General features: G+C 47.1%; 1 protein-coding gene across 2 annotated transcripts; it reads right to left on the bottom strand.

Moving 5' to 3' along the window:
• Positions 1–281: 281 nt before the first annotated feature.
• Positions 282–10,308, bottom strand: NRN1 (neuritin 1). Of its 2 annotated transcripts, XM_073332123.1 has the most exons (4): positions 9,695–10,308; positions 9,405–9,520; positions 4,984–5,128; positions 282–1,458 (listed from the first exon to the last, which is right to left on the bottom strand). In XM_073332123.1, the coding sequence occupies exons 2-4, from the start codon at positions 9,517–9,519 to the stop codon at positions 1,224–1,226; spliced, it is 495 nt and encodes a 164-aa protein (XP_073188224.1). In that variant the 5' UTR covers position 9,520; positions 9,695–10,308; the 3' UTR covers positions 282–1,223. The 2 variants fall into 2 exon arrangements, with proteins under 2 accessions (XP_073188224.1, XP_073188226.1); XM_073332125.1 differs by lacking the exon at positions 9,405–9,520 and having other exon boundaries at positions 9,695–10,217.
• Positions 10,309–12,758: the final 2,450 nt, after the last annotated feature.

Below are 12,758 nucleotides of genomic sequence, written 5' to 3'. Positions count from 1 at the left end.
ACTCACTTTGGCTGGCGGGGGCTGGTTCCCTCTGTAAGCAGTCACAGAAGAGGAGTCCCACGTTTTAGAAAAGGAGTATTGTGGACTGTTTTTAGGGAGAGTTTTTTAGCATTATTTTTCAAGGGCTCTGTTAATTAGTTTAGAAATTCTATATTTCTTTGCTCCAAGATGACGATGTTAATTAATTTAGCAGCTCTGCATTTAGCCGCCATTATATTAAAAGCCTGTCCAGTTAAATAGATATATACCATGCATATTTTACAAATAAAACGACACCCTCATTTCAAACAATACTTTTTATTTTATACTTCTTTCTATACTTGTAGCAAATTTTTTTTGCTGAATTAGCTTTATAATAAACTCTTTTTTAAATTACATCTTTTCTTTTAAAATCAAGGTTCTTTTTTTGTCAAAATCAATATGCTGTATTTTTAAGTTTACATTTAAGCCCCCTTTTTGTAATCTATACTGTTGGATATTCAGGTATTTTACGGTATGTGTAACATCTAAAACAAGAGAGGAGGAGGGAAATTAAAGGCAGTGAACTCGGAAAGATGCTTCGACAACACCAAGTAAAGCTAAACTCTCAGCAATCTTAGCAGCATTCAATCCTTCAGTCATTAGAGACAATCTCTTTCCTTCCTTCTTTTTCTTTAGCTGTCCATTTCTTTCGTTTTTCCCCTCGAGGAAATTTATTTTTGCAGTGGAATGATCAAAAAACAAGCGACTGTGGAGGAAAGATGATAGATTGTGAGTTATTCACCATATGCTTCACACGTGGATATCAATCTTGGATTCATTTCCAGTGCCTTTTTTCTCAACTCATCGTTTTCTTTCATATTATAAGAGGAGCCCGTCTTTTGTTGTTGTTGTTGTTGTGGTTGTTATTATTATTATTTATTATTTATTAAGATTATTAATATTAGGTGGCCCAAAGCCATTCCTGAGATTCTTTTGCACAAAGGGCTCGGGTTTTCTATTTTTATTTGAAGAGACACTAAAGCTGAGGTCCGATTTTGGCTGTTTGTTGCTCATTGTTTGGTAACATTTGGCAAATAAAACACAAAATAAAGAGAGAACGTTTCCACAATCCTATATGGATGTTTCATCATCACAGATCATCACAACGGTCCCCAAAAAACGGATGGACACTTCCTCTATAAATCCAGTATATGGAAGGTGTGTGTGTGTGTGGGTATGTGTGGTCTACCAGGAGAGACCTCCTAGAAGGAGAGCCAGGTCACTAGCGCTGCAGAGAGAGCCAGCAGGAGCAGGGGGAAGGCAGGGAGGAGGAGTAGGGAAGGAGCTGACCCGTTGCTTCCTCCGCATAGTTCAAATAAGCTGCCTTGAAAATCGAGGTTTTTGGATTCCCTTTTCAGTTTTTCCCAAAGATCTGTCGCGCCTTCCTGGCAATCCGTGAGGGCTGTGAGGGTGCAGGAGTGGAAATCATCCCAGTACCTGGGGAAGAAGCAAACACAGGGGACAAGCGCCAGGTCACTGGCTGCACAAGATGGTCCAACAACCTGCCAGCCCCACGCCTGATTCTCCCCCCGCCCCACACGCTCCCCTTCCAACCCCGCCCCTCCCAACAGCTTCAAATGTGTGTAGCGATGACGGGTGCCCAACCCCCCAGTTATGCGAATCAGGCCCCTGCAAGAAGTTTCCCCCTTTGGGGGGCTGCAAAATTGAGGCCCCTAAAATCAACAGTCGCTTTTTCAAAACCTTGGCCCTTGCTGCCTTCCGAATTGCAACCTTAGTAGAAGCAGCCCTACGCACAACCGGCTCGTTTTGCGCCTAGGCTCGGCTCCTGCTCCCAGTTAAACCACTGGGGGCGGGGCCGTCGATTTCAATGAGAGCAGGATCAAGCCTTCAGTCAATAGCTCTGGTTCAGGGCTCCCTCAGGAGCGACTGCAATCTTAATCCCCAAACGCCCCCTAAGCGGGCGGCTTGCTTCCATTCTGAAGAAGCAAGGCGGCTACACCCAGCAAGCTTATTCTGTATTTACGCGGTAACGTTTTGGTTTAGGCTTTTGCAAGGAGTCAGACATCGAAATCTCAGCCTTTGAAGGGAAGGCGGCTAGGGTCTAACGCATAGCTCCATAAATCCTAGGCAGGGGTAGAAAGTGTGCCTTTTGCGTTCACAGAATAGATGGACATCTTCCGGGGGGAAATAGCCACAAAAAGCCTATTATTAACCTTCCTTAACTGTCTGACTTTATTAAGGAGGGTGTTTCTTAGCTGTGATGATTATCATGATTATATTTATTTATTGCTTAGCATGATTATTGTTGGAGGGTCTTATTTGTTGTTGATGCTGATGAACTGTATTATTGTGCAGTGAGCTTTGCTTTTACTCTTCCAGAACGATGGAATCGGCCAAAGTTTAAAGCTCCTAAAACAAAGTTACTTGACAGGAAAGCACCACGTTGGTGATCCCATCTAGGAAAACCTTCCACCGACTTCAGAGGGCTTTAGCTCGAGCCCTCATTGCACAGAAAACCAGCCACCTCTCTGCAGAATGCTTTGGATCAGGCGCCAGGTCAGTGATTCTGAAATTACAGGGACAGTATTCCTGTAATTTCAGAATCAGAACCTGATCCAAAGCCCCGCTGGAGACAAAGGGGAAGTCTGTCCAGTGATTTAAGTGAGCCCAGGATCCTTCAGTGTTTAAAATAAGAAATTACTCACCCCCTTGGAAAATTTTCCAATATTCCTAAATTGCTTTCCCATTTTTCTCACTCAAACCAAAAGCAGATTTCGAGGCTAAATCTATACTCCAAGCAGGATTGTCTCATTTCAGAGGAGACTGGCAGATCTCTGTGTAGTAGTCTAGGTTATCTAAAATCAGTGTGGCCCCTGTGACGGTTCTCTGGTTTGGTCTGGTTTTTCAGGCAGGCGCTCAGTTTTCGGTTGTTTTTTTTAAGCAGTCCTGCAGCCTCTAATTTATGAGCACTCTACACTGGTTGTAGACTCCAGTGTTTGCTACATTTGTAATAAATAATGAGATATTGAGATGCCAAGAAGGCTGAGAGTATGCCTCTCCTGCAGTATTTCTGCTATAACTGCATCTCCCAAAGGAAAATTAAATCTTCCTTGATCTTCTTTCAATACACATACTGGCATAGAGAAAGGGAGAGAGAAACCTTTAAAGAAATCAGGCATAGGGAGGTGGCACTGGACAAGAAGCTAACTCCTGAACAGTATCTAGGACAAAGGCTTCAGATTAGAATGCTAGGGCCCTTATTTATGTATTTATTCTACTTGCAGCACAGCGGGTACATTGCAGCTGGCCACTCAAGCCACGTACCGGCATAGTAGACGCTGCAGATAGCAGCCTACTGTCGATCAGAAATATATAGACAGAAAGAGAAGTCACATGGGTTTCACAACATAATCTTTTGGGTTAACATGTCTTGATTTAAAAAAAAAATGTTTCCGTTTAATGTACATTGTTTTCGGACTCCTTTTTTATGTTTCAAGAAAGACGTTACACTCCAATGACACCGCATTGGCTTCTAAATATGACTATTTTGCCGGATATTTCAGGATTATGCAGGAAAACAGCAATTAGGGAAATCCTATAAACGGATTTTTAAAAAAATTAAATTAAAATGCAAACGGTGCCTTACTATCTTCAAACAAAGAACCCCTTAATGGACAGTTCTTAGAAATGAAGCATTAGCTCTTATCCTTCTATTCTCACCAACAACCTTCATATGTCCCTAGTAAAGAGTCAGGAATGGGAGATAACGCTTTTTTAATGTGGGCGAAATGAATCACGATTCAACATTTCTTTAAGCAATGGACCCTACCAGGCGCTTAGTCTGGAGTCGAAGCAAAACTCTGCAATGACTTCTATGGAAAGTTGTGCTTAAGAACTCCCTGCCCGGTCTGGCCCAGTGTTCCTTCCGCAAGGACTGAAAGTTTGGCAGAGAAACCATCCCAGTGTCTCAGCCTGCAGAGATCATTTCAGTGCCAGTCCCTCTTCAGACACCAGTATTTCTATACAAGCCCAAGTCATTATTCACGCCTTATATAAGCAATAATGTTATTAACTCTAAAAATGAAACTAACTAGATCTGAATGATCGTGGAGAAATACCTCTCTCTAATAAGGCGGCAAGGTGCTATTTATTATTAATTATTATTATTATTTCACAGTATATTCGATTGCATTGTTGTCATCTTAATTTATTTTGTTTCATTCCGGGGCCAGATTCTGATCTCTTTACTCGTGTTGTTTAGTAGCAGACTTAAAAAACAGTCCCACATTTCTAGAGTAAGGAAATCAGAACTCGACCCACAACAAATAAAGAATCGGAAGAGTCAATGAAGAACAAGACTAGCCCTAGAATTTCGCTGCTTAGGGGGTTTGCAAAAACGATCCTGTTTTAGGCAACTCGTTAGCTACAAAACCGGCCTTTAAGAAGAGCCAGGGCCAGCCAAATGTTGCCAACCCCATGCTGGATTTCCGACCTTCATTTTTATTTGCACCGGCACCACCCATGTAAATGACTATTTGCATTGACAGCTAACGCTGGATGGCACACCTGGGGCCTTGAACTGATCAACTGGGAAGGGACCATCGGCGTTAAAAAAAAAAAATGCAGAGGGCAAGAAAAAGAGAAGAGAAGCCAAAGGAATACATAGTCAGCGGGGAAACGAACTGAATGGCTCAGCTGGCGCGCAGGTTAAATCTGTCCTCGCAGTACCGTTTTGCTCTGATTGGCGCTTCAGCCTGCGGGGCAATAAGGACGGAGGTAAGGCCAGCTCAGGCCAGGGACAACTGCAAATAGGGCAGCGCCTTGCAGCTCTGTACAAGCCCTTTCTTTTTACGCAGAGAAACACAGCCACAGCAGCAAACCGAGCGGGATTTTCAGCCCGGCCAGTGACATTTCCCTTTCAAATAACCGGGTCGAATAACCACCCCGCATGTAACCCTCGCGATCCGTGACGAGGAATAACAACGAAATAGGAAGACCTACGAGCAGATCGTTTGGAGATTTCTCTTGTCGTCCAGGTCCTGCGGGTAGTTGGCCATGTTATCGCCCAGTCTGAGCAAACAGTCCGAGAAGCCCCTAAAGACCGCATCGCACTTCCCCGCGGCTCTCACCGCCTGCACCAGGTACGCTGGGGAACAGAGCAGCACCACATCAGCCCGGACACATCCCAACACAAGTAACACCGTGCAGCACCCAACCCCCACGTGTCTGTGAGCTCCATTCAACCTCCTCCCTCCCCCCCACCCCAACCACCACCATATATTAGGGATCAAAGTCGTGGACAGGAAGAGCTCCCATTCTTGTGCACCCGCCAGGTTGCAAACCGCCTTGCTTCCTTCTCAGCACAAAAAGCCAGTTTTCCTGTTTGGGCATTTTCACCAGCAGACGGGATTCATTTTGAATGAGGGTAAGTGTGCTGAGAACAACAGGTTTAGAGTCAAAGGCGTTCAGGGAGCGGGTTTGTGCCTTCGATTTGTGTGCGCCCCCGTCAGTTCTTATTCCATTTCTCTCTCCCGTTGCATGTTTGAGTTTAGTTTACAGTAGCGTGGCCCACTACAGTCCTGATTACCGTTAGGTTGTTTATTAAAGGCAATTTTCAATTGAATTCTTTCCTTTCCCGGGATGCGTTTCATTGTTATAACATTCTGCTTCCGAACCCACACACACACACGGACACTCTGTTAAGGGCACTTCATTATTTCAGGGGAAATAGCTGCGAAAAAATGAAACCTCTCTGAGAGGAAAAGGAAAACATTCACAAACCACGCAAAGGGGCTCCAACTGAAACGGCTCACGTAGATTTCTCCCTCCGATGGTGCAACAGCGTGGGGTGGGAATGAAAAGGTTTTGGGTTGCAATCGCTAGTAAGAGAAATGAATTTTTCCACCGTTGAAATCTTTTCCTGGTTATATTTCCCATGTTGCACCTTTCGGATTTTGCTATTCACTGGCACACACTGAGACCCTCCCACTGTTTAAAAAAATGAAAATGCCCTCCTGTGTAATCCACCGATGGACTGAGTGTTAGAGTTACAGACTCTCTCTCTCTTTCTCTCTGTGTATGTGTGAAATTACTCCTCACCTATGTCGTAGTTTTGCAGCTAGATGGGTGCCAGAGAGACGCCTGTGGTTTATATGTCAGACTGTGTGTCTCTGGACATGTTCATAGCCAGATGGATCGACGTGGAGACACAAGAGCATCATTTACCTCACGTCACCTCAGCTCCTCTCTGTACCACTCTGCCTAGAGAGCTAGAAGTTTCTGAAAACTGTCTAGCTACAGCTTAGTCCATCAACCAGGCGCTCAGTCTCTAGCCACACAGAAAACTGACCCTGCTGGGAAGAAGGTGCTCCCTCCCGATCTCTTCCCCTTGCAATGAAATCCACACAGTGCTGAGGGATCTAGTGGATTTTCATGCAAGGGGAAGCCAGGCTGTCTTGCTGGGAGGATTTTCTGTAAATACCTTTTAAGTGATGTTATTTCTAAAATCCCTCCCAGCCACTAGCCTCTCCAGTTGCAGTGGTGCTGAGGGAGGTTTGGGGTGTCACCATGGTTTGCTCTCTCTCTCTCTCTCTCTGCTCGCCTGCATGGTCAGGACTCACTCAATTGATTTGTCTGTTTGAAAAAAACACCACCACCAGATACAATTTCTAGCTGACAGGCTGGGATTCGCTAGCATACGGGCTATTTATCCCTATCAATCCCTCTGCAAATGAAAGGGAATTAGAGACTTGTTGGTTTAATTGATCACTGGCTTGATCCTGAACAACAGAGCTCAGGGCTCTCGGCTGCTCCCCCCTCCCCCCATGCCTAGGACATTTTAGCCACCTACAGTAATCGGGTGAAGGGAGCTGCCATTTTCACATGCTGCTTTCAGGAGCCTGCCCCAAGTGCTGGGGGCACACACTGGGTCGGGAGCCTGGGATTGCAACGGTAAGAAAGTCTACCCTAGAGACTCCCCTGGGGGACGTGGCTGCTTCTTTTTAAGGTGCTCCCATTACGAAGTAAATGGCTGGTTCCAAAAGGCTCCGTTTCAACTCAGAAACCCCGTCACCCCTCCCCGTTTGATTCATCATTAACCTGACTTAGTAACCACACCCCTCACCACCGCCGCCCACCCGCACGTCAAAACACGCCGGGGAGGTGGGGGGGGGGGGGGCAGACATTGGCTACGGTACAAAACATGCAAACAAATCGCAGAGCTGAGCACATCCCGAGAGAGAGAGAGATCCTACAAAAGCCATCGCGATCCCTCCATGCAAGCCGATGAGGAGGGCGAAAACGCCACTTCCAAGCGGCAAAATGCTACAAGTCACTCTTGAAAACACAGGCTCCCAAATGATCTGCCCTATGAATCGACTCCTCCCGGGCGCCAAGATGCGATGGCAACAATAATAATTCGTAAGTGCCATTGTACTGCCTTCGTGCTCGGAAGGAGAGGCCTGCTCAAAGCACACGCGGGCGCGAGAGCGAAATGAGGTGCAGCTAATTGCATGGTTAGCATGCTGTCGCTGTCAGCGGCTTTGGGGGCAATTGTGCTCTAAGAAACGAGACTGGGTTTCTCCCGAGTTACCCAACAATGGGATTTCTCTTGAATTAGGTCGTTTGAAAGAGAAAGGGGAAAGTGCCGCCCATCTGCAACGCATAAGGGCGAAAGGGTCCATCCATAATTGATCCTTTTTGCATTCCTTAATTTTGCTGCTTATTCTCTACGTTTAATATTCTTTAGCTCCGTCTACTCCCCGCGTCATTTGTCTTTCTGTCTCACCTTCCAAGCTCCTGCAACCCCCGCTTCCCTCCCTCAGCCACCTTTCTTGTCAAAGTGTAAGTGGTTTCGGACAGCTTCCAGCCATGAATTCATAAGGACCAAGGCATTGGTGCAAAGATATACATACATTGTGGGGGACACCAAACTAATGCGACAAACTTCCATTTCATAGGAAACCTTTAGTAATTCACCAGCAGAGGTAAATACAACTCTACACTGGATGTGGCATTTATTCTCTTTACAAAACAGAGGTGGCACCTTATTTCAATATAGTAATAAAGACTTCGGAGTAAAATAAAATCAAACTGCTCACCGAAGAGACTATAAGATCCGAAAATTCATCCCTTTCCTCACTCCCCCCAAAATATCTACACTTTAATAATATTTGAGGTCTGCAGCACTGTTTTTATCTGAACTTTCCAAATTCCTGCACGTTTTCGAACGATCTAGTGCATATAAAGTGCCAAGAACATGTAAAATTCACGGCGAAAAAATGCCTCTCTTGGTAAAATTTCCTATCCTCACATCCTCTCCCAATCAAATAAATAAATACATTTTAAAAATAGGAAATGTAGTTTTAAAAAGGCCATATGTCCTGAAAAATGACATCCTTTGAAATTATTCTGTTTGAAATATGACATGAATTTTGAGGTTTGCAAATTCTAGCCACATTTTCCCGAGTTCAGTGTTTCGTCTCTAGGGTTTCCTCCCCACACCCCCACCCCATCGATGCGAAATTTATTTCCATCGCGTTTTGCCTTTTCTCCACTCTCCCCCCGCCCCAATGCTGCAGAGATCGGCTAGCTAGGAAAGCGACAGAGCGAAATGATTTTTAAACAGCAAAATTGAGTATTTTTATTATGACAGAATTCCTTTGCAGAAAATCTTTTCAAGGGTTTCTCTTGTAATCTGCCAATGTATCGATAAAGGATGTGTTTTAATTATTTTTTAATCCAAGATCTTTTTTTTTTTTTGGATAATGCTAGGGAATTTCTTTTGGGCTTTTTTGGGTTATTAGTGCCTCATGCAGAATCAAAGGAGTGGCAAACTTTAAAGCTGTTCTAATGTTTGTAACTGTGAAAATATTTTCATCGGAAACACTGAACAAAATTAATCTAATAAACAAACAAAACCCAGCAACAACAAAATCCCAAACAACAGCAAGAAGAAATGCACACGCACACACACACATACATATATACACACAAACCAGGGTGGAGGGAAATCTGTGCTATTGTAAGTAACTCCCTTTCAAAGAATAGGCATTTTGCACCTGTGCTTCAGTGCCAGGTTCTCTTAGTTTATACAAAATTAATGCTCAGGCAAGAAGATTTAGATTTTGGTTTTGTTTCACCATCCCACTTAACAAAAAATTTCACGGCAGCTGGGAGAGCCCTGACATTCCAAAAGACAGCATTGCCACCCCTTTGCACCTCCCTGATTGCCTGCAAATAAACTTTCCAGCTAGACCGCTCTCTAGCCATTTTGTTCCATTTCTCATCTCTCCCTGCCCCTCTAGGGAAGAAATAAATGTCCTCGCATTGGAACCACTGAATTGTCGGCGGCATAGATCTAGGAAGAAATACGTATGTAATCGTTCCCGGGGAGGAGGGAAAGAAAAAGAAAGCAACCTAACCATTAACGAGCATTTCATCCGTCTGGTTTGCAATAAGGAAGAGCAAAAGTGGTTCAAGACGAAAAAGAATTCGTTCCCTTTCCTGCGGAAAAGCTGTTCTTTCAGCACTTGGCATCCTGAATAAACACGAAAATTGCCGTTAAAAAGAGCCAGCGAGGAGAGTACATAGCCCGGTCCCTTTCGCCACAAACCATGCCAATCATTTCAGGTTATTTAGACATTCCGTTTCTGCATGCATCAAATGGGGTTTGGTGCAGACAACTTGAGACACAATTTGGCGGTCCACTTACCTATCTGTACAGCAAGGATCAGAGAAATATATCTGCCGTTCAACTTAAGTCCCATCCTACACTTAGTAAAACCATTTGCGACTGCAGATCTTTAAATAGTTACTTTGGAAAACGTGGGGGGAAGCTGAAAAACAGGCATTGCCAACAAGTTCCCAGCAGCGGAGACCTTGCAGGCGAGGGGGAGATGGAGAAGAAGGGGAGAAAGAGGGAGAAGGGAGAGCTGGGAATGGTTCACTCCATTAGCAGGGGGCGGAGGAAGTACAGCCCCACGCCCACCGCCAGCCCTGACGTGGGGGAATGACACTGACGGATTCTTTTTCTTTCTCTTTCTTTCTTTTTTTTTTTAGTGTGCACCTTGGAAGGAGAAACGCCATTTATAGGCATCCCAGCCTGGATTTAGCCCGCTCTCTGCCATTAATCGCCACGAAATCTCCTCCCCGCCGTGAAATTCCCCCGGGCTGCTGGCGTGACCCTGCAGGACTTTAGGGGAACCCGGGATTCTCCACGCGCCTGCAACAGCGCCGACAACAAACAAAAGCCCACCAGAAGGAGCTGGCCCGGGAGGAACTCCTGCCGTCGTTAGTAACACGTCCCCATGGCCAAACACCGCAGCTAGCGCCTGACAAGCAGAGCAGCTTCTGTTAAGCCTGGCGTGTGCCTCTCTCCCCCCCTCTCTCCTCACTGCACAGCTGCGTCCAGCTTCCCGCCTCACACTCTCTGTGCCTGGCACACGCCGGCCGCTAGATGTGATCCTTGCGGGCTTGTCCTCACCCTGCAGAGCTGGCCGCTTCCTCAAGAGCAACAGGCGACCCGGGGGCTAAAGCTTGGCCTCGAACAGGCTGCCGGCATGCTGGGTTGGTTCTTTTGTGCTGAGCCTAAGCCACATAATAATAATTAGCCCTGATAGAGAAGCAACCCGAAATCATTTGCATCGCTTTTGCATGGCGTTGCTTTTACTTAGGGCACCGCTGAGGAGCCAGGCTGCAAAATTGCCGCCCTCCCCCCTCTTTTTATTTTGGAATAACCTCTCCTCACGATTTTAACCCGCTCTCCCGCCCTCCAGGGGTTTTGGCTTTTTAACGTATTATAAAATACATGCCCCCCCTGTGCTGTCTGAATCGATGCCGCTGCATTGCTGCTTTGTTACATAACGGACGGGGCTGCAACTGGCAAATAGATCGGGAACCTAGGAGTAGAGCCCAGCGTTACATCTGATCCCTAGCCAGGCCCGTTGGGGCTTCCTGGGGATGCAGGCTGGTAGCACAAAGCCTCCAATGTTATTTTCGATGGGAGGGGCGTGACTGTGTGTTTCCTCTTTTTAGCCAGGAGATGCAAAAATAATACTTTCTAAGGCATGCAAATCCAATGAGGGGGCTGTTCGCAGACAGCGAACCTGTCTATCCCTCGAGCCCTCTCTCCTGCAGAGCAACAGGAGCGGCTAGTGAGAGATCTAGCCATCCATTTGGCACCAGGTGAGGATATTGAGGGGGCCCGAAAGGCTGTGGGGAGGTTTGCCGCGCTCCAGGAGACAGAAGGGAGGGGGGACAAGGAGGAGTACATCCTGTTGTGGAAGATTTCAGAGTAGCAGCCCTGTTAGCCTGTATAGTCAGCAAAAAGAAAAGGAGGACTTGTGGCACCTTAGAGACTAACCAATTTATTTGAGCATAAGCGTTTGTGAGCTACAGCTCACTGCATCTCTCTCCCTCCCTGCCTGGGTGGGGATAGCACGGAAGAAAGCCTCCCCCCCCCCCAACCCTTTGCAGCAGTGGGGGTGGGAGACTGGCTTTTGCTGGGTCTGTCGGGGTTGGCCCCTGCAGTGAGGAATGGGCGGAGGATTCAGGAGTCTCCCCCCATCCCTCCCCTATCACGTCACCTGGATGAGGCTGGGGAGGGCTGCTGAGCTGGTTTATCTCTGCCAGGCTGCCTGCCCTGAATCCTGAGGGAGACCAGGGCCTGCCTGCCCCATCTGCCTTTTTCTTTCCTACTGTGTGTATTAGGGGCGGTGGCTGGGGCCTGAGGCAGATCAGAGCTGGGGGCTGCACAAACAGAAGTGGATGCTGCAGGTGCTGGTCTGACCAGCTCCTTATTCCAGCCTGAGCGGGGAGGGGGGGCTTTCCTGTCAGGCAGAGCAGGGATGCCCCCGCCAGACAATAAGGGAGCTGTCCAGGCAAACCAGTGCCCTTGCAGTGCCATCCTTTCCACCCCATCCCCACCCTCCCCTGGGGCCCTGAATGCTGCGCTGCCCTCACCACCCCAGGTGCAAGGCTCAAGGCATGAGGGCAAATTCGGTGGGAGTCTGTCAGCATCCCTGCCTGGCCTTAAGGGTTTTGAGCTCTGGCTCAGCTCAGTAGAGTGTGCATGTTGTTATCTTGGCTAACACACTGGGGACTGAACACTGACAGAACTGAAAACACCAGGCTTCACAGCTTGACCTAAAAAGCCCCTCTGTGGACTTAGGCCCAAAATGGGGGAAGTATAACATACACTTGATCCTGGGGGGTTACACATGTATCTTCCCCTAAGGGAGAGGGGGACCTGCTGCCAGCACTAGGGTAGGCTACATAGGTACCTGTCTAGGGCATGTACCAGATGGGCCGCTTCTCAAGGGGGAGTGTTTCCCTTTTAAATGTGGCCCACTTGCCCTCAGGTAGCAGTAGCCCTAGGGTGCCAAAACGGCTAGTGCTGGCTCTGGCTAATGCAAACTGAGACCCTGTGTCTGCAGAGGGAGCAAACACAAGCAGCTCATGGAGATGTTCTGCTGCTGTTGCCCACCAGGGTCTCCTTTCTGCCCTGCATTGCACCCTGTGTAGCCACACTGAACCCAGTGACCCTAAAGGTTTCACTTGCTTGTAATTACCAGTTCCTACCTACCTTCTCCCCACCACAGAGTAGCCACTCCCACTCAGGTGCTCCACCACAAAATTACCAACCCCTGCCCATGTCTTCCTACCACCCCTCTACTCGGCTCCTCTCCCCACAGAATAGCCACTCCTTCACCACCATAATTACTACCCCTCAGTCAGATCCAACCACAAAGTTACTGCCCCCAAATCAGCTCCTCCCA

The sequence above is a fragment of the Lepidochelys kempii genome, chromosome 2 (genome assembly GCF_965140265.1).
Source record: "Lepidochelys kempii isolate rLepKem1 chromosome 2, rLepKem1.hap2, whole genome shotgun sequence".
Classification (NCBI taxonomy): Eukaryota; Metazoa; Chordata; order Testudines; family Cheloniidae; genus Lepidochelys; species Lepidochelys kempii.
The sequence above is the reverse complement of the archived record's forward strand: the minus strand, read 5'-3'. Positions and strand labels throughout refer to the sequence as shown.